Raw genomic sequence first — 18,177 nt, forward strand, 5'->3', positions numbered from 1 at the left:
TATTTGATCATTCAGAGAAGGGTGTGTTTCAAATAAATTACCCTGAAGTGAACATAAACAGCTATTAATGCCCAATATGGTATCTTGTAAATCACTTGAAACCATCAATAATCTGTATTGGATCACAAATGCATATGCAAAAAAAACCCCAACACAAAACCTAATTTCTTGCAGCCAAAGCACTACCTAAAGCAAACCATTTTGACACTGAATCAGATTATTGCCATGGCAGGAATCACACCTGTCTCACTGGATAAACTGAGGATTCAGACTGCTGAATTCATTCAGGTGACTTGATGGGATTCCATCATGCATTCTGCCTTGTAGACACTTCCTGAAACCAGAAAATCATTTACCAAAAGAAATGCATTAACTACCAGAGTGGAGACAACCCCCCCATGGAGGAGGACTGAGGAGGTGCAGCACCCTCTTGCTAAGCATCCTTACTGTGTATTGAATGGATTTACATGACATTACTCCATTGGAAGTGAAACAAAACCCACTGACACCTCTCAGTTTGGCGTCAAATTTTATTCTTACATTTCTGTTGCTACGTGCATGGCCCCTGCTGCCAAGAGGGTTTGTGTGGTTAACTTAAACCATCAAAAAAACATCAAGAAATTGATTCCTAACACAGGCTTTGCAACAGGGCTCACTACTGAAATCCACCCCTCTAGGACAATTCCCACCACTGCTGCTCCTCAAACATCTTGGATCACTTCACTCCTGCAGTGCCACCAAGGACTTGGTCCATAAGTGGCTCTGCAGATGCAATATCATAAAAAGAGGTGACAGTAAAGGAAAAGAGAAGCAGTGCCATTAAATGAAGGTGGCTGTGGAGGCAGGAGCAGGCAGCCACTGTACATGTAGAAGGTGGGAGGTACCTGGAGGAGTGAGAGGCAGAGGAAGCTCAAGGAATCCCACTGAGCAGCCACCAAATGGTCACTTGTTCTTAGCCACCACTCTGGCCAGCTGCACTGAGAAGTTATCATTTGCTTATCTGGTCTGTAAAGAGTTTTTAAATGAAGAAGATGAAAACATGTTGGTTATTTCTTAGGAAATGGTCAGGTTTCTTCAGTGCCTGAGTGGGTGGTCTGAGTTACATCAGGTTATACAACATCCATACAACAACACACAATTAACACAGTAAGTTACATATTCACAATTAGTGCAGAATTAATTTGGTATTAAAGCTCACTTATAACAATGTATATTAATACTGAGTTCTTAGTAGGTTCCAAAAATTATCTATTATCCATCAATGCTGAGGAAAACTAAGCCATTTATAAAGTATGAAAAATATATTGTGGCTGTTGACAGTTTGTATCTAGCTTTTTGCTTTGAATCAAGGGGCAAGAAGAGGTTAACTCATGGCTCAATGACTACTAAACTCAGGTTGTTATTAAAGAGCACCTTCCCATCCCTTTCTTCACTGCATTCAGGCTTTCTTAACTCTTCCATTACCTGATGCTTTAGTTCAGGAGGAGCAGTTTTAGAAAACTCACAAGTTGCTGTCAGGAAATCCAGCAACAGCTCCCCATCCTTGCTCCCTTCAATAGAACAGCTGCTGATGTCCAGGTGGGATGTGAGCTCATGCAGCTGGTACTTCAGCCCAGCTGAATCCAGAATCCTTTTGATGTCAGCAGAAGAAATGTAAATGCAGAGAGAATCCAAAGGGAAGGAAGACCTGTACTTCTTCCACAGCGTTTCCCAGCCATCGGTTCCTGAAAGATAAACCCCCAGAAAAATGCTCATGAATAAGAAAAAACATTATTTGAATGAAATTTTGATTATCTGGGATCTTTTAGCAGCTGTCTGTGTTGCAAGCAGGGTCTTTCCAGAGTTGGAATCTTGGGGCATGTCCCAGGGAGATGGCTGCCTCCCTGCTTCTGTGCCTCAGGGCTGGGAGCTGCAGGAGAAGATGGAGACCTTGCCTACCCCAGAGCTCCAGCACCTCCCACTGAGTCCCCAGCTGAGGCCAGAGCAGCTCAGAGCACTCGATCTCCCTTCTTTTTCTGCATACCTCTGCTGCATGCACATGGGATGGATCTCCCAGAGTCATCCTCCTGTAGCTGAGCATCAGCTATTCAGTGCCATCTTCTTGATTGAAACTATTCCCTAGATTCCAGCTGCTTGTGTGGAAGACAAAAACCTCTTCTATTCCTTCACCTGATTACTGTGTGGTTGACCTACACTAGCTTCATTGAAACATGTATGACCATTACACTATCTCTTTTCTACATGAGATATTTGGGATACAAACCCCTGATCACGTTGTCCATGAAGCTAGATGTGTGGTGGAGAAAAAGGTGGGGTGGACAGAGCTCAGGTTGAAGCTGCACCATCCTCCAGGCCTTTGACCCTATAACTCTCACATTGTTCACACAGGCAATGCCAGGACTGCCCCTCACCCCAAGCAAACCTACCCAGTGGTGCTAGAAAGACACTTGGGCTGTTCAGAGATGAAAGGTGAGGAACAAAAAGGCTCTTGTAGCACCACAATCACCTCCAGAACTACACCCATGCTGTGTGCACACCTCAAGGAATGTTTTACAAAGAAAACCATGTGGGTAAGTTGAAAACTCCCCAGAGATGTCTTTTTTTTTTTTTTTTTTTTTTTTTTTTTCACTCACCCTGTATTTGTGATTCAGCATTTCTGCTATAAATCATTTAGAAAAGGATCACTAAGAATGACTGGACAGAATGAAAATAACTTGGAGCCTAATGAGAAGCCCTTGAGAGTTATGAGTATAAATCTCCCTAACTACAAAAAGCAGTTGCTCGGCGGTTTTGCAGATACTTTATCTGCAAACAGTTATTTATAGTCAAATAAACAGTTTGGTGTTTAGAAGAGGGGCTACAATATTTTCTTTAACCTGGTGGAAATTGAGTGCTGAGCTTTAATTGCAGGAAATTTGCTGGTGTCAGTGTTGTGTGACTCAGGGCCATCTCCGAGCCCAGTAATTATACAGTCCCTGAACGCAGCATTATTATAACAGCTCTCAGTAGGCTCAGCATATGGCACTACTTTTGTTTTCAAGGCAATGTAAACAGATTTTGTAAATGTGTTCAAAATAACACCTCATAGCTCTTGCAGCTCACCTGCTCTCCAGGCAGGGATGGAGCAGGAGGGGTCACAGACCTTCACCCCCTGACCAAGCCCTCTCCTATCAGTCCTGTGCCCAGACTGATTTTTAATTAACACATCCTATTGTGTTTGTGTTGGAGATGACATTGCCTTCATTTTTTTTAAACGAACTTTGTTTTGCTTATCTTTTAGCACCTCTTTGCTAAGTGCCCATTTTCAGTGCTTCAGTGCCCATTTTCAAAGCACTTCTTCTTTCTTCTCTCTCTATTCCTCTTTCCCCAATGCTTGCCCCTTCCTTTCCACTCTGCTTCCTTTCCATTTTCTTGCTGGCCCCAGAAATTGCTATTCTATTCTTCTCCATTAGAAAACACAGAGTTGTCTGTTCCAGATTTGACTTTTCATGAATTCAGATTTTTTAATCACATCAATTTTGAATGGGCCCAGGTTCCACTCCATATTGACATTCCAGGAATATCTAAAGGGACAGGTTAAGCAGCTGTAAAAGAGTTTCAATTAACTCTCTGCAGGTGATCAGCAATAGTCTGATATTCTAATCTATTCTCAGTCAGCCAAAGAACAAGAACAGTTAACTCAGATCATTTAAAATACAGATTTCTCATAGTGAACACTTTAAAGTAAAAACATTATGGAGAAAAATAGTTTGAATAAATTTAGGTCAGAGAAGTGCCACTTCATAGTGGGCACTTTCTGAACACAAAAACTTCATCAAACACATTACAGTTGGACATTACAGTTAAATTCAATCAAAAAATTAAGTTTAAAACTCTGAGCAAATAACACTTAACATCCCTGACGGAGCTATCAGACCTGGCTGTTTACACAACTAAAATTTCTATTGCTTGTGAAGCACATTAACAGTTTGATAGAATCAAACCCCACCCACCCATGCACCATCTCTGTTGCAGTTTACCCACAGTTTTAAAAAGTCTTCATTTACTCTGCTCCCCCATTTGCCTGCTGGACTGTCCACAGAGCATTTCTTTGAGATCTGAAGCACCCTAAGAATGCTGTTTTCCACTCAAAATGATGATATTAAGGAAATGGAGAAGAAAAGGAACCCAATGTGCTCTAACACTTGCTGTACAGCACAGCTGAGCCCCATCAGTCATTTGGTCCATGCCCTTTGGGTCTCCAGGAGCAGAATAATGCCCCACCCAGCCTGAAAAGCTTTACAGAAAATAGAAGAGGCTGTAGGGAGAGCCTCTCAGCAGCCATTTATTATGGCTTGTTCAGAAGCAGGGCAAAGAAACTGGTGAAGGGTCTAGAGAACAAATCTTACAAGGAGAGGTTGAGGGGAGACCTTATTGTCCTCTCCCAGTACCTTAAAGGAGCTTGCAGCAAGGTGGGTGTTGCTCTCTTCTCCGAAGTAACAAGTGACAGGGCAAGAGGAAATGGCCTCAAGTTGTTCCTGGAGAGGTTTAGGTTGGATATTAGGAGAAATTTCTTCACTGAAAGGACAGTCAGGCATTGTAACAGGCTGCCCAGGGAAGTGGTGGAATCCCCATTCATGGAGAAGGGATTTCAAAGCCCTGTGGATGTGGTGCTGAGGAACAGGGCTTAGTGGTGGCCTTGGCTGTGCTGAGTTAATGGTTGGAGTCAATGCTCTCAAACTTCTTTTCCAACCAAAATGATTCTTTGATGCTGCAGTCAGTTCACCTTTACAGGTGTTAAAGGATGCTTGAATAGAACTGTGCACTGGTTTCTATACTGAACTCACAGAAATCCCAAAGGTGCCCAGCTGAGCAGTGCTCACCTGATGAGTGGATAATGATGAGCTTGGCCTCTACTTCCAGCAGGCTGTGGAAGTATCGGATGGTAGCCAGGACATCTTGCACATAATAGAGCATCTGGAAAGAGCAGAGATGCTTACAGAGAGAACTATGCAGTCCTGGTGAATGTTGTAAGTGGTATCAGGAGGTGACAGAAGGCAAACGGGGACAATCTTGAGGGAAGGGCAGAGGGATGACAAGATGTGTTAGCACAGGGCAGGGCAAGGGGTCCTGCTGCAAGCTCAGGGCTATCACTGCCTCCCCTGCTCTCTGGCTCTGCCAGGACCAGGCTCATGATCAACTTAAGATAAAGGTTTTCCTTTCTTAGCAGTGAGGATGGCTTGAAATGGTTTCAGTAAACTTGGCACTACAAAGGCAGTATTCCAGAGTGGACAAGGAGCTTTGAAAGCACTAATTAAAACGTAGTTTTAGTTGGCTGCAGCACACAGCCTGGTTAATAGGACTCCTGTGCTCAAAGTTGCTTTGCTGCAACTCATCTTTCACTTTTGCAATTCACTTATGCTTAAGCTCTTTGAATTACAGGGAAATAAGCTCACCTTTCCTACCCCTTACAGTGGATAATTAGGTCACATACTCCATGCATGCTTCTAACAGCCAAGTCTGACGAGACTTTTACCTGGATCATGTGAATTAAGTCCCATTTTTTAGACTTCTTTTCTGCACTCATTCAACTTTCATATTGATAAGCTGTCTCTTGATGCCAGGTAAACTTTACATTCTCCAGGTTTGATGTCTCAGCCACACCCTCTGAAATACAGGAGAAGGCAGGAGAGAGTTATCTCAATTGCAAATATGGGACAGATTTCCATTCAGAGCTTTAATACATACAAAAGTCATATTTAGGTAGAGGGGTTTGGTGTCAGTTTAACATAACAGTAGAACATTTAAAAACCTCCCTGTGAGCCTGTATGTGAGAAAGGGGCTGTAAAGGTCTTTGTAAAATGAAGTCTTTGGTCTTGTGCTTTACTCTTTGCACCCTCATCTGGCCTCCTTCAGTTTTTACCTGATTAAAAATAAAAAAAAAAAGAAAGGAACTTTTCCCTGTGACTGGCTAAACTTGCATTAAAAGGTGTTGGCTGGAACAAATAGTACTGAGGGCGGGAGCAGCACATTTGATGCTAAATGGAAGAAGAGCTGAGGCACCCTTTGCTTTGGTGCCAAGGCTGAGCAGAAGCTACGGCACAGAGTTTTCCAGACCTAACAAATAAATATAGGGGCTTGAGGATGGATCTTGGGGACTGTGTTTTGGAGGGAAAGCACATTTAAAAGCTCCAGGAGAGCAGAGAAAGCAAAAGACTCAGTATGGGAATGTGTCAGAAGGGTGGTGGGAAAGCTCTACTCTGTGAACAAAGAACTCATCTCTTGACATGTGGTTTCTGCTGTGTGCAAATAGAATAAGATTTTTCGAAAGCCCACAATTTTGGCCAAGGTTAAAAAAAAAAAAAAAAAAAAAAAGTACAGGATAATAATTTCTTAAAGCAAAAGCACTGTGGTGTTTCCAGACCTCCATACCATGCACATCCAGCAACTGAGAAAAGCAGAAAGCCAGAGAAGTGGATTCAAGGAATAAGTTATACCAAGGGCCCAGCTCATCACTGAATTTCTTTGCTTTTATGGGAGCAAAACTGAGGGATAATTTCATATATTAGGGGATGCTGGAATACCAATGTCCATCCAGTGGCATATGGAGCTTGTCACACTGGTTTTTGGGATTGCCCCGGGACAGAGCTCTCCCTGCTGCCATTCCTGTGCTCCACTGGAGTTCACATAAATTTAAAACTTACACAGCCCAAAGGCAGCCTGAGCCTTGGCTGCAGAACACATGTTCAAAGCAACAAGATTCACTCAAGCCAGTGCTTTTACACCACTCATCATAACATGTCCTTTTGGGCTCTGCTGAGGACACATCCCTGTAGAATGGATGAGAAATGCTCCATCCATACTTATCTCCTCTCTTGTATCACTGGAAAGGTGCCACCCCTTTCAGATGCTGCTGCTGGTACTTTGTTCACTTCCAGTTATCAGTCACTGGCCCCAGAACTTACAGTTCAGATTTAATTTGGTGTTTTAATCCCCAGCTTCACTCAGCAGTGATTGATGTCACCATCATAAGGAATCTGGTGCAGCCTGGTTCTGTTCCATTGCTACACAGTCAGCAAGGAGGCACTGGAAGAAAACTGAATTTCTTGCCAGGGTGGGCTTTCCAAGTCAAAATTGCAGACAGGGCAAACACATTCTGATTATGGGAAGTTTCTGCCCAAATATTCATCTTCAGCCAAAACATATCACCTTAATTGTTTTGACATTTTTCCTTAATTTTCTTCTGGGTTCAACCCAGATTTCTGTTTGGGTCAGAAACTGGTCATGTCCCCCTGGTGGGTGCCACCAAGGTGAGACTGATCCCAGCTGAACTGCACAGTGCAGAATATGGTGGTGCAGCTCAGTTTTGGGCGGATTGACACTCCAACCATGGTTACCAAGGGGATTCACCTGGACATGGACCAGGAATGAAGGAAAGCCACAGCCTGGCCATGAGGTTTGAGGAGAGGCTCCAGCATTCTACCCAGACTAAGAAAATCCTCAGTTTGTCATCACTACTTGTCCCAGTATGAAGCTTCTCTTGTGACTGTGGCTTCTCCTTCCAAAGGAAAAAACATCTGGTTAGACAGAAAACATAACTACTGAATCCTCAGAGGTGCAGATCATGTTTCCAATTCTCCCTGGAAAAACTTAGGGCTCGGAAACCTAATTAATGATACCTACTGGGGAGATGATTAATTACCAAATAGAAAGTTTAAAGAAAGAAATTCAGATGAATATTTCATTTCTAGTTTAGCATAAAACTTAAAGAACATCTTATACTTTCTTTAACTTTCTTCTCCAAAGAAACTCGCTGAAGTAGAGGAGGATTGCCAGTTGATGAGACCAATAGGAAGGTTCAGCACAAATCCAGACACATGTAGTCTGTGTTCCATGGCCCAGACAGGTCAGAAATGTTATGTGTAAGTGCCCAAACTCTCTTATAAATAGAGCAAATGCTCTGCTGCCCATCGTTCACCATCTGTAGCAATGTAAAAACTCCTGGGATTTTGCATGAGACATCGTTTCAAGGATGAAGTCCATGAAATAGAGACATATAAAAAAAAAAGATATGTTTACTGGGAACCTTTGGTGCTTCCAGTGACTCCTGCAGGGAGAAAGGGCTTGTTACCTCTTTTTTATTTTTCCCCCTTTGACTTCCACAAGTCGCTTCCCACCAGGAAAGCTTCGTTTTTAAGGACTCTTAAGCAAGAGTAAGAGTTGGAAATTTACAGTGTGGTGTTACAGTCTGGTGTTTACTACAGTTTGGAGCATTTCCAGCAAAAGAGATCTGCTGACAAGGTTCATTCATTACTGCCACAACCATTCAGCACCACCACCATCCAGCAGCTGTTTTTTGGCAAGGTGTGCTCTGCCTGGGGCTGCTGACAGCCTGTAGGGTGTAGCTGGTGACACCTCCTTACAAAACAATAATTAAAGGCTGGAGGGTGTTAATCCAGTGATAAACCATGGATTAATATTTAACGTTTGCTCTGTAGGGAGATTTAACCAGAGTGTCCCTCCAGACATCCAATCCCCCTTGGAAAAGGCTTGGTTTCCTTTCATGGATGTTGCTCAGACCTTTGGGCTGGTGGGAGGAATCAAGCTTGAAGCCATGGAGCACACAGCAAAAATCTTACCTGTTCATCTTGCTTTCCTTTCCATGTTTTCTGATTCAAAAGATGGTGACTAATTTAGTGCAACACTGTGAGGTTTAGATTACTTGGAAAGGATTTTTAGGTTACGTGAAAACTACCATGAGATCAAAATTTTCCTTTCAGTGCTGAGGAAGGGGGAAAACCTTCTGAAGTGTGGGGCTTTTACTGTTCCCATAAAGTAACCAAACAGTTCCTACCTTGATTAGCTTTTAAAGTCTGCCTAGTCCAAATATTTGCCACACAGAGTTCTTGGCAGTGGAAGAGATTTTAATGGGTCTGAACATTGCTGAAAAGCAATGATAGCAAAAAAGCAGAGAACTGTAACTTATTTTTAACTTTTAAGAGCCAATCCTGACAAGAAATCCTGTGTATGTGGGGTCACACAGCATTCAACTCTTTTTTAATGCCTTAAACATAAATCTAATCTATTTAATGCACAAATACCTTTGTACTTGATGATTTGGCCAGCATTTGGCTCTATCACATCGTTGTTGATGGTGACTCCTGGGTGTATGGCTTGTACTTTGGAGAGAATCTGCAGGTCCATCTCACCTGGGGAGGCAGCAACATGAAATACAAAATGGAAGCAAAGCTCAGGCAAGTGTCATCTCCACCATCATCACATCCCCTCCTTTGAGACCTGACTCCTGCCATTCACCTACAGACCAGGGGCCACACAGGTACTTTGCATTCTCAGCTGATTGCCACTGAGGGTTCAAGCTCTAGGATTTGAGAAAAAAATGAAATATCCATCACAACTATCTTCCTACCTTCTCTCTGAGCACCATCAGCAGTGCCAAGGGAACACCAGCACGTTGTGTGGCCTCAGGTTTTCTCACCATGGCCTCACCTCCCAGGGAATATTCTAAATGGCCCTGATGGCACCAGTTCTGATGGTCCCAAGCCACCAGCAAACCTGGCAGAATTTCTTGGGAGTTGGTAAGAGTGTTTACCAGGTTCACTGGTCCCCAAGTCATGTGTGTGAGGGAGAATATGTGTTTACACTGGAATCAGAAGCAACATTCATGTCTGTTTGTCTTTACTGTCCTGTGACCTTTTCCATAAGGAAGATAACTATTGCCCATATGGTTTATGTTTATCTATCCCTGATTACAGAACCCCCCAGAGCTGTCTGTGCTTTGTTTGGGAGGTCCAGTTCTCTCTGGATACTGTTCAGGCTGGCTGCAATTATTTTACCAACAGCAGTACCAATAGGACCAACATTTCAAAATATAAAAAGAGCTGCCATGGCTCTTGACCATCTCTCCCCATCTGCAGTATAGGAAGCTCAGGGAAATCATACACAAGATTTAATTAAGAATACAAAAGAATAAATTAAGGAAGGAAGGGTGAAGCAGAATGTAACTGTGCTGAATAACATGGAGTCACATTAGTGACAGATACTGAGCTTTGTCCTGAAAAATATGCTCACAACTCCACCTCATAAAATTCCCTGCAGATGACCAAAATTTTGCACCCAACAGAAGCTGATGTAGGGAACCCTGATGGCCACATAGGGACTGTGGAGGGAGTACTCCCATTGTATGGCCATGGCCTCTGCCCATCCTCAGGATTTTGAGTTCCCACCAGCAGTAGCTCCACGAGACAGAAAACTCGAGGTACAAAAAGAAAATGTTGAGAGCTAAATGGCCATAATGGGGACCCCAGCCTAGGTCTCACCTGCTCATTAACACCCCAAGACTTTATCAGAAAAACTAAGGAAAAGTTTAACTTTTTCAGACATCTGTATCTTTCAAAAGTAACTAAACCCACCAGAATTTACATGGGGAGGGAGGAAAACTGAATTTCTGAAGGAGCAGACATAGCTGCAGCTTTGCTATCACTGCAAACCCTGTGTTCTGCAGAAAACTCAGAGCAAAGCCAGTTGTCTACAGGTAAAACCTGGAAACACAGAGTTTGTAATGAACTACCGCAATATTTTTAATTTTTTTTTGTTGCTTTACCAACTTTCTGTAAAAAAGGATTAGCCCTTTGAAAAGGCTGTGTGGGTCCTGATAAAAAAAACCCAAAAACTGAATTTTGGTATTCCATTTGCAGGTGACATATATATATATATATATATATATATATATATTCCTTCCCCTCTTTTGTGGTCAAACCACCCTTGTGTTGTTTTTAGCCAAAACCACCCCACCCCTTTGATTCATAATTTAATCCACAGCCTTAATTGACTTCAGTGAGCTCTTTTATATGCAAACAAGCATCCTGAGGCATTCTGCAGTCAGATCCCTGGCAGCTTGCATTATCAACAACTTGGCAATTAGGCTATCCAAATTATTTAAACTCTCCAACACAATTACCTTTTAAAGGCTACCACTACGTTCACCATTAGGTTTCTAATTAAACATTTTACGTAAGGGGACAGTTTGTAGCCCAGTTGCTATTTTATAGCAGTGCTGATGACTTTGATGGCTTTTAAAGGTACAGAGAGCTCCGTGCTCGTGCTGGAGTGTGAACTTAATCAGGCTGCAGGGCCTGAAGATGGGGTGGGATGGGGTCTGATCCTGCATTAAATGGTCTCCTTGCCTCCTGAGGTGGAAAAGTGGAGAGGAAAAGCTTTCCTTCCCCTCTCCCTCTCTGCCAAGCACAGATGGGGCCAGGACAGCAGCTCCATCACTACCCTGCCACATCAGGGGTAGGAGGAGGGATCTGAGAATTTGCTGCCCTCCCCAAGGAGCCATGGTGGGAAGGAGCCAGGGAGGATCAGATTTTGGGTGGTATAGGGTTTTTTTAACATCATAAAATGAGTTTTGCCTGCACATCATTGATTGCATGTCCATCAGGCTAAGCCAGAGTGTCCCTGGTTTATGAGTTAAGTAACTTTGTGAAGTGCTTCTGTAAGAAACAGCATTTTTTGGCAGAAGAATGCTCTCCCTTGCCTGGAGAGCAATGTTCCCACTGCCACACTGTCTGTCTTATAATTAATGCCTGCCATTTACATACAATTATTTTTACTTATTAGGAGAGATTGACAAAGTTGAGATTAGTCTTTGGAGATGGTATGACTAAAACACTTAAATTAAATTAACTGTCCTTATAAAATTTAAGCCTGATGACTTAATGGGCAGAGCAGAATTAGAAAACATAGGCTTTAATTATGAGGGAACTTAAGCAGAAATGCTATGAGAAGAAGCTGCTTGATTTTATTAGCATTGTTTTTCCACCCATTGAACTTCAGATAAGAGCCTTCTGATTTCTTCTGGATCTCTTAGGGACCTTGTTTTAACTTATGTGTTATTTCTTTTAGTGCTTATGTTATTTTCTCTGCTTGGGGGCGCAGTAGCTCCAAGAGGAGCTCAGGCATTGACAGTGGTCAGAAACTGCAAACTGGAAAACCAGATCCCACCCCAGCCTGTCATGGGGCAGGGCAGGAGGCAGCAATGATGGGAGTTATCACATCAGTAAATAGTTACAGGGGAGAGTAATTGCCATGCAAATAAAGCAGTTTCATATTCTGAGGAATCTTAGACATTATGGCACTTTTCTTGCATAGAAACACAACGGGGCAGTTCAAGTCTCTCTCTGTCCTCGAGGAGTGATGTTGCAGAAAGAGGTTTCTCATGGAGGACATAAGAGAACCAGGGTGTGGAGACACAAGCTGTTTGCAGACAATGTGGCCACACACCAGCTAACACCATCTGTCCCTGGAGCTGAATTTTTCATGACAAGACTAATTTCCCACCCTGCTCCTTTCTGCATTTTGTAATCCTCTTTTCCTTGGGAAAAGAAAAAAAAAAGAAAGTGAAAACCACACCGATATTGAAGTTCATAGCATACCTGCTCGACCACCAACACTTAGAATGTTTATTGTAGACTTTCCATCTCCAATACTGAGAAACATTATTTATAGATTTTAGGAGAGCTACCCAGGAGAGAGGGTTATGTGCATTACATGAAGCAGTGGAGATCCCATGAAGACTAAAATCTGCAGGGATGGAACCAGACACAACTTGTGCAGGTACAGGGATGACTGCAGATGGGCAAGAAGAGATCAGATTCAGAACCCTGCTTTTTGGAGATTACTGTTTTCCAGTTATTTTGGCAATTTTAGAAGAATCCTGCATAGAGCAGGAGCAGGTACATGGCTTCCCCATGTCTGTGCTTCAAGGACCAGAGACCTGCCTGTGTTTGGACCAGCAGCTTAAAGATTATTTGTAGAAGCTTTGCCTTTCACAAAATGGGGAAAAAGAGGGGAAAGTGTAACACATTTAAAATCCCTAAGCAAGACTTTAACAGAGCCCCTGGGCCCAGAAATGGGACTTCCCAGAACCAGGCTTCGACCCCTGATGCCCGAGACAGCACACAAAGGAAAGGGTCCTGCAAAAAGCATGCACAGCAGGCAAACAGGGAGCATTATTTACATGCACTCAATATTAAATGAATATATTATTTTGAGAAAGATGTTTTCAATCAAAATTAATGTTAGGATATAAAATATGTTCTCGCATTTCAGTGTTTATTCAGGGTAAGCTGCATTTCATACTCACAGAATGGTTTGGGTTGGTAGGGGCCTTAAAGATCATGAAGTTCCAATTTCCTTACTTGGCCAGGGACCCCTCCCACCAGACCAGGTTCCTCCAAGCCCCATCCATTCTGGCACTGAACACTTCCAAGAATGAGGCACCACAACTTCCCTGGACAACCTGTACCAGTGTCTCACCACCCTCAAAGGAAAGAATTTCTTCCCACTCTCTACCCTCATTTTGCCTTCTTCCAGTTTGAAGCAATCAAACTCAACGCCCCTATAAAAAGTCCCTCCCCAGCTTTCCTGTAGCATCCTCAGGTACTGGAAGGTGCTATAAAGTCTCCCCAGAGCCTTCTCTTCTCCAGGATGAACAACTCCAGTTCTCTCAGCCCATCTTCATATTTGCATGCAAGGAAACAGCCCAGCCTTGTCTCCTCCCTGCTAGGTAGGCTCCATCCTAAGGAGCCACGTGTGGGATGGAAACCTCCAGCCAATTCAAAGCCCTCCTGCAGCCAGGGTGGCTTTATGGCAGGGAACAGCAACCTGTCCCTCCCTGAGCCTGTCACCCCTGCAGGACTGTGCCACCAGGCTGTCCCCAACCTGCTGGGGACATCTCCACCTTACCTTGCTATCACAGCTGGCAGTGCCTCTCCACGAACTCCCACATGCACTGGTGCTCAGTGGAGTTCTTCAGGAAAAGGTGGAAAGTTTGGAGGTATCTTCCAGGGTCGGTGACCAAGCTCCTCATGGGCAGTGCCATGCTGGGTGTCGGAAGGGTGCAGGAGGGGACAAAATTACTCCTTGAAGCTTTTGTTCCTAGCAAACTAACAACAAACACCAAAGAGGTAAAACCAGCAGGCACCTGGACATTGCTCCATGTCCTCAGTCCTGATACTTTATCTTTTAAAAGCATTATGCAATTTGGGGAGGGAAGCTGTAAATCAGGTTGAAGCAGCAAAGGGCAATATATCATCTCTAACCTGCACAGAGGAAGCACCAGCATTTTTTAGTTGTGCTGACACAGAGCTCTGTTAAAACCCAGTAAAAAAGGGTCTTCAGACTGTACATAAATAAAATAAAAGCCCCACTATTTCTTGGAGGCACAGAGAGGCTCCAAAGGCTTGGTCTGGATTAGAAGAAAGCGCAGCACCCATTTCCAGAGGTGCTGGCAAAATGTCTCTGCCTGTTCAAGGGAATTCCCTGTTAAAGGGAATGCTGATGGGGGGCTGAAAACAATAAAAACCTTACAAATGCACTCTTTATTTTTCTAGTTCCTCTGAAGGTAGTGGTATGATTCCCAGGGGCTAAGCAGTTAATTTAGGAAAGCCAAAGGAGCTAATGGGATGGATGCTGTGCTAAACCCAGTTTACATGGAGTCAGGGAGGCAGAGCATGCTACAGGGACATGTTGGACTGTGTCACACAAAGACATATCCATCCCTTCTTAAATTGTAATTTAAGCCCAGCTTAGATTGTCTTAACTGGCAAAGAGAAAAAGGTCCTCTTCCTTCTTAAGGAAGTCTTAAGGACCACACAGCAGTTCTTGCCCACAGAGGTTTAGGTCCCAGCCACCTTTTTATTATTTCTATTGCTCCTTTTGGACAGCAAAGCCCTCATTGTTGTTGCTGAAGTGCAACAGCCAAAAGCCAAACCCTCTCAGTGCTGAGGTCCCCCAGGTCCCAGCACATCCAGCCCCCCACACCACTTCTCTTCACTCCCCAGCATCACCACAAAGCCTGGACTTTTTCCTGACTGCTTTTCTTGTCCCTTTAAGTAGTAACTCTCCTGTGCTCCCCAGCTGCAGAGGGAACACCAAGAGTCTTGTGCCCTCCTCCTGGTTTATACTCCTCCTCCTGGGCAATGAACTCTTGGTAACTTTTCTGACAAACTCTGTCACTAGTTTTGCCCCCACCCCAAAGCTGTCTCACAGAGGTCACCTCTTCATCTCTTGCTTACCAGAATGTCACTCAAAACAGCCAGTCCTAAAGCCCTGTATAAGAACAGCTCCTTCTCCCTTGAATGCCACTGCAGTTACACCACCAGCAGGAAGATGGGATAGGGAAAAACATCCCCACGTTTCCTGGCCACTCCCTGATTCTATTTCTAGTGCTCCCTCCCTTCAAAGGGTGATTTCTAGGCACAGCTGCTGTGCTGAGCAGCTGCAGTTGCTTGGCCCTCCTCCTGCTCCCTTTTCAATGATAACATGAGCACTTTGCTCTCTTTTCTTGCTGCTCAGCCTTCAGCTCATGGCATATTTTGGTTTTGCATCCCATAAGCTGCATCTCCGCACATCACAAAGGTTCCCCCAGGTGGACACATGGTACAGGCTGGTGGTGCTGAGCAGCCTCCCCCAGCATCTGCTGCTGCTTCAGTGTCCTGAGGTCAATTAGCAATGCCTATTAATTGCTGTCCTCCAGACAGTCCCAAAGGCCAGCAGCAACCTCCAGAGCAGGACCCAAGGTGTGATTTTCCACACCACTGGCAGTGCAGAGGCAGAAATCCCCTGTGCCACCCCCCACAAATTCTTGCAAGGGAAAAACCAGCAAAACCCAGTATGTTGAACAACAACAGTGATGAAAAGGGCTTGGATACAAGTAGATGGGAGAGCTTTCAAAATCCTGCTGGGCCCCAGATGCCCACAAGAGCTGGTTTGGAGTGGCATGGGAAGGCAGTGCCCCCCTGGGCACAGGGATCCCCCCCATCAGTGAGCCCAGTGGTGGCCAATGGCTTGGCCATTGGGCAGACAGCCCAAGAAATGGCAGCTGAAGTCACTGTATTGGTGACATACCCTTTGCCTAGATGGCCAACACTCCAATCCCCAGAAAAATCTGGGATTCACCTGGGGAAAACTGGTGTAAGTTTGGGCAGAGGAGGGTAAGGAAGCAAACCCTTGGTTGTGCATCTGGTGAGATTTTCTGCTAACTCACCCTGAAAATAAAGTGGTGTGTTCCTTGTTGACCCATTTTTCTGTGTTGCCCAACTCCTTCCTTTTTACTTTAAGTGCATAAAGAAGCCTTGCTGTTTCCCATTAACATATTTTGCTACCTTCAATCTTGAAAAAATATTGTGTAGTTAATAAGAGGAGCTTTAGATAATGGACCCATTTTCTGTGCCTTCCACTCCTTTCTCACATTTAATTTGTCCATGTCCCCCGTTCAGCTGTGTCTAATGAGCAGCTGAGATTCATTTTCATGTTAGGCCCAGTTCAAGGAATTTGTCTCATTTATTTCATTATGCTTTTGGCTGTTTGAATTTGCCCCATTTATTTCACTGTGTGTTTTGCTGCTGGAGTTTCATCCAGTTAACCTTAAAAATTAGTCAAGAGAAGGAAGGAAAGGATTCTTTCTGCATTAGGCTGGTAGAAACTTTTGGATAGTAATGTTCACTTGTGCACATTCCCTTCAGGGATAATCCAAATTTCTGTGCAGCTCCCTAAAAAGATGGGGGAGGTTCAGCAATGTCCTCTGTGTTTCTGCTGCAGCTGCTGCTCCACCCCTGCTTTGCACCAGCACTGGCAGAATTAAACCAGCTTTAAACTCACTGTAAAACACTTTAAACCTTCCCTGCAAAGCCAGAAAGCAACGTGAGCCTGTCCTCAGCTGCAAACTCTGTAGCTGGGACTCAGGGTTATTATCAGAGGATTAGTGCTTGTCTCTGCATGCCAGCAGAACAGGGATCCCTCCCTGAGGAGCTGCCTGTCCCACTCCCAACACAGTCCTAATGTGCCACAGCCTGGTTTTCTCAGGGCTGGGGGATCCCACAGCCCTGGGGACACGCTCAGGGTACATTGGGGACACACTCCTGGCCACCCACCATCCCCGAGGCTGCTGCTGTCCCACCCCTGGGGCTGTGATGTGGCAGCCTGGAGAGGGCTTTGCTGCCAGCATCACAACCTCGTGGGGTGGCAGCTGAGGGGACAAGTTAAACCCTGCCTGTCACATCCTCTGGGTGGTCCCTGCCAGCTGTCCCCCAAGACACACCTGGCACAGCCACTGACACACTGGGAGCAGGCAGGCACAGAGCTCTGGCAATGTATTAATTAGAGGCTGGGTGAAAAATAAAGCCCCAACATTGGTATAGAGGAAATGTGACTCTTGACAGGCTAGAAATAGTTGTCCTCAGTGTGTGACACAGGGAAATGCACAGTATCCTTTACAGTCTGCCTATGGATGCCTACGGTTATAGATCACTTGGCTTTTCAGTTCATTTTCTTGCCAGCAGCTGAGATTTTGCTTATCCCTTGCTTTCCATCAGTTCCTTTTAAGCAATTTCCAAGTTGTGTGCACCCTCCACAGACCTGTAAGGAGCAGTTTTACCCCAAGGAATCCAAGCACAGAAAAAAAGCACCACCCCATGTCTGCTATCCCACTGTGGTTTGGTGTTCAGAGCCTTAAAATATTTGCCCTGCACGTGCCTCAAATTATTAACTGTTTTTTGCCTGTTTAGTACAAAATATTTTTTTTAAATTAAATGAAGAAGTTTTCCTTCTGGACTTAGATGAAGAAATAAACAGTTCATAGAGAAATGAATTGCTCTCCTTGCAAAACTCATATTAAATGATACCAGTAATATTAGTAAACATGCTATCAAAGACCCAGTTACAGGGGATGTAGTGACATGAGGCAACCAGGTGCCAATAATTGCCAGGTAGTGGGCTTTTTATTGGCCCCCTAATCCTGCTCATGCGCAGTAGGGGCCTGCCCTAATCAGGCACAGCTGGGCTTAACACGAGGTCAAGCCCACTACCTGGCAATTAGTGGCACCTGGTTGCCTCATGTCACTACAAGGGGGAATGGCAGCAGTTTGACATTTAGCTCAAAGTTTACTGAAATGATGCTAAAATTGTTCTGCTAGAAGGACACCTGTGTGGGAAGGCACCACACACTGCATTTTTTTTTTCTCTCTCTGTCCACAGCACCATTGCCAAACCCCTGCCAGAGAAGGAGCTACAACACCAAGGAGCAAGCTGAGAGCTGCAAGGCCCTGGTGTTTTGGTACCTCCTGCTGGTCCCTGGGCAGAGAGGGACACCAAAGCCACACAGGCAGGAGGAGCAGC

At 44.4% G+C, this 18,177-nt stretch overlaps 1 protein-coding gene across 1 annotated transcript; it reads right to left on the reverse strand.

The window, feature by feature from the left end:
• Nucleotides 1–580: 580 nt before the first annotated feature.
• Nucleotides 581–15,202, reverse strand: HNMT (histamine N-methyltransferase). Its single transcript, XM_071746454.1, is given in 8 exon segments — nucleotides 581–1,724; nucleotides 4,863–4,956; nucleotides 5,516–5,646; nucleotides 9,081–9,188; nucleotides 12,435–12,487; nucleotides 13,747–13,768; nucleotides 13,771–13,938; nucleotides 15,078–15,202. Coding segments are annotated over 7 exon segments (876 nt in total). The 5' UTR covers nucleotides 13,883–13,938; nucleotides 15,078–15,202; the 3' UTR covers nucleotides 581–1,368.
• Nucleotides 15,203–18,177: the final 2,975 nt, after the last annotated feature.

The sequence above is a fragment of the Heliangelus exortis genome, chromosome 6 (genome assembly GCF_036169615.1).
Source record: "Heliangelus exortis chromosome 6, bHelExo1.hap1, whole genome shotgun sequence".
Taxonomy (NCBI): Eukaryota; Metazoa; Chordata; class Aves; order Apodiformes; family Trochilidae; genus Heliangelus; species Heliangelus exortis.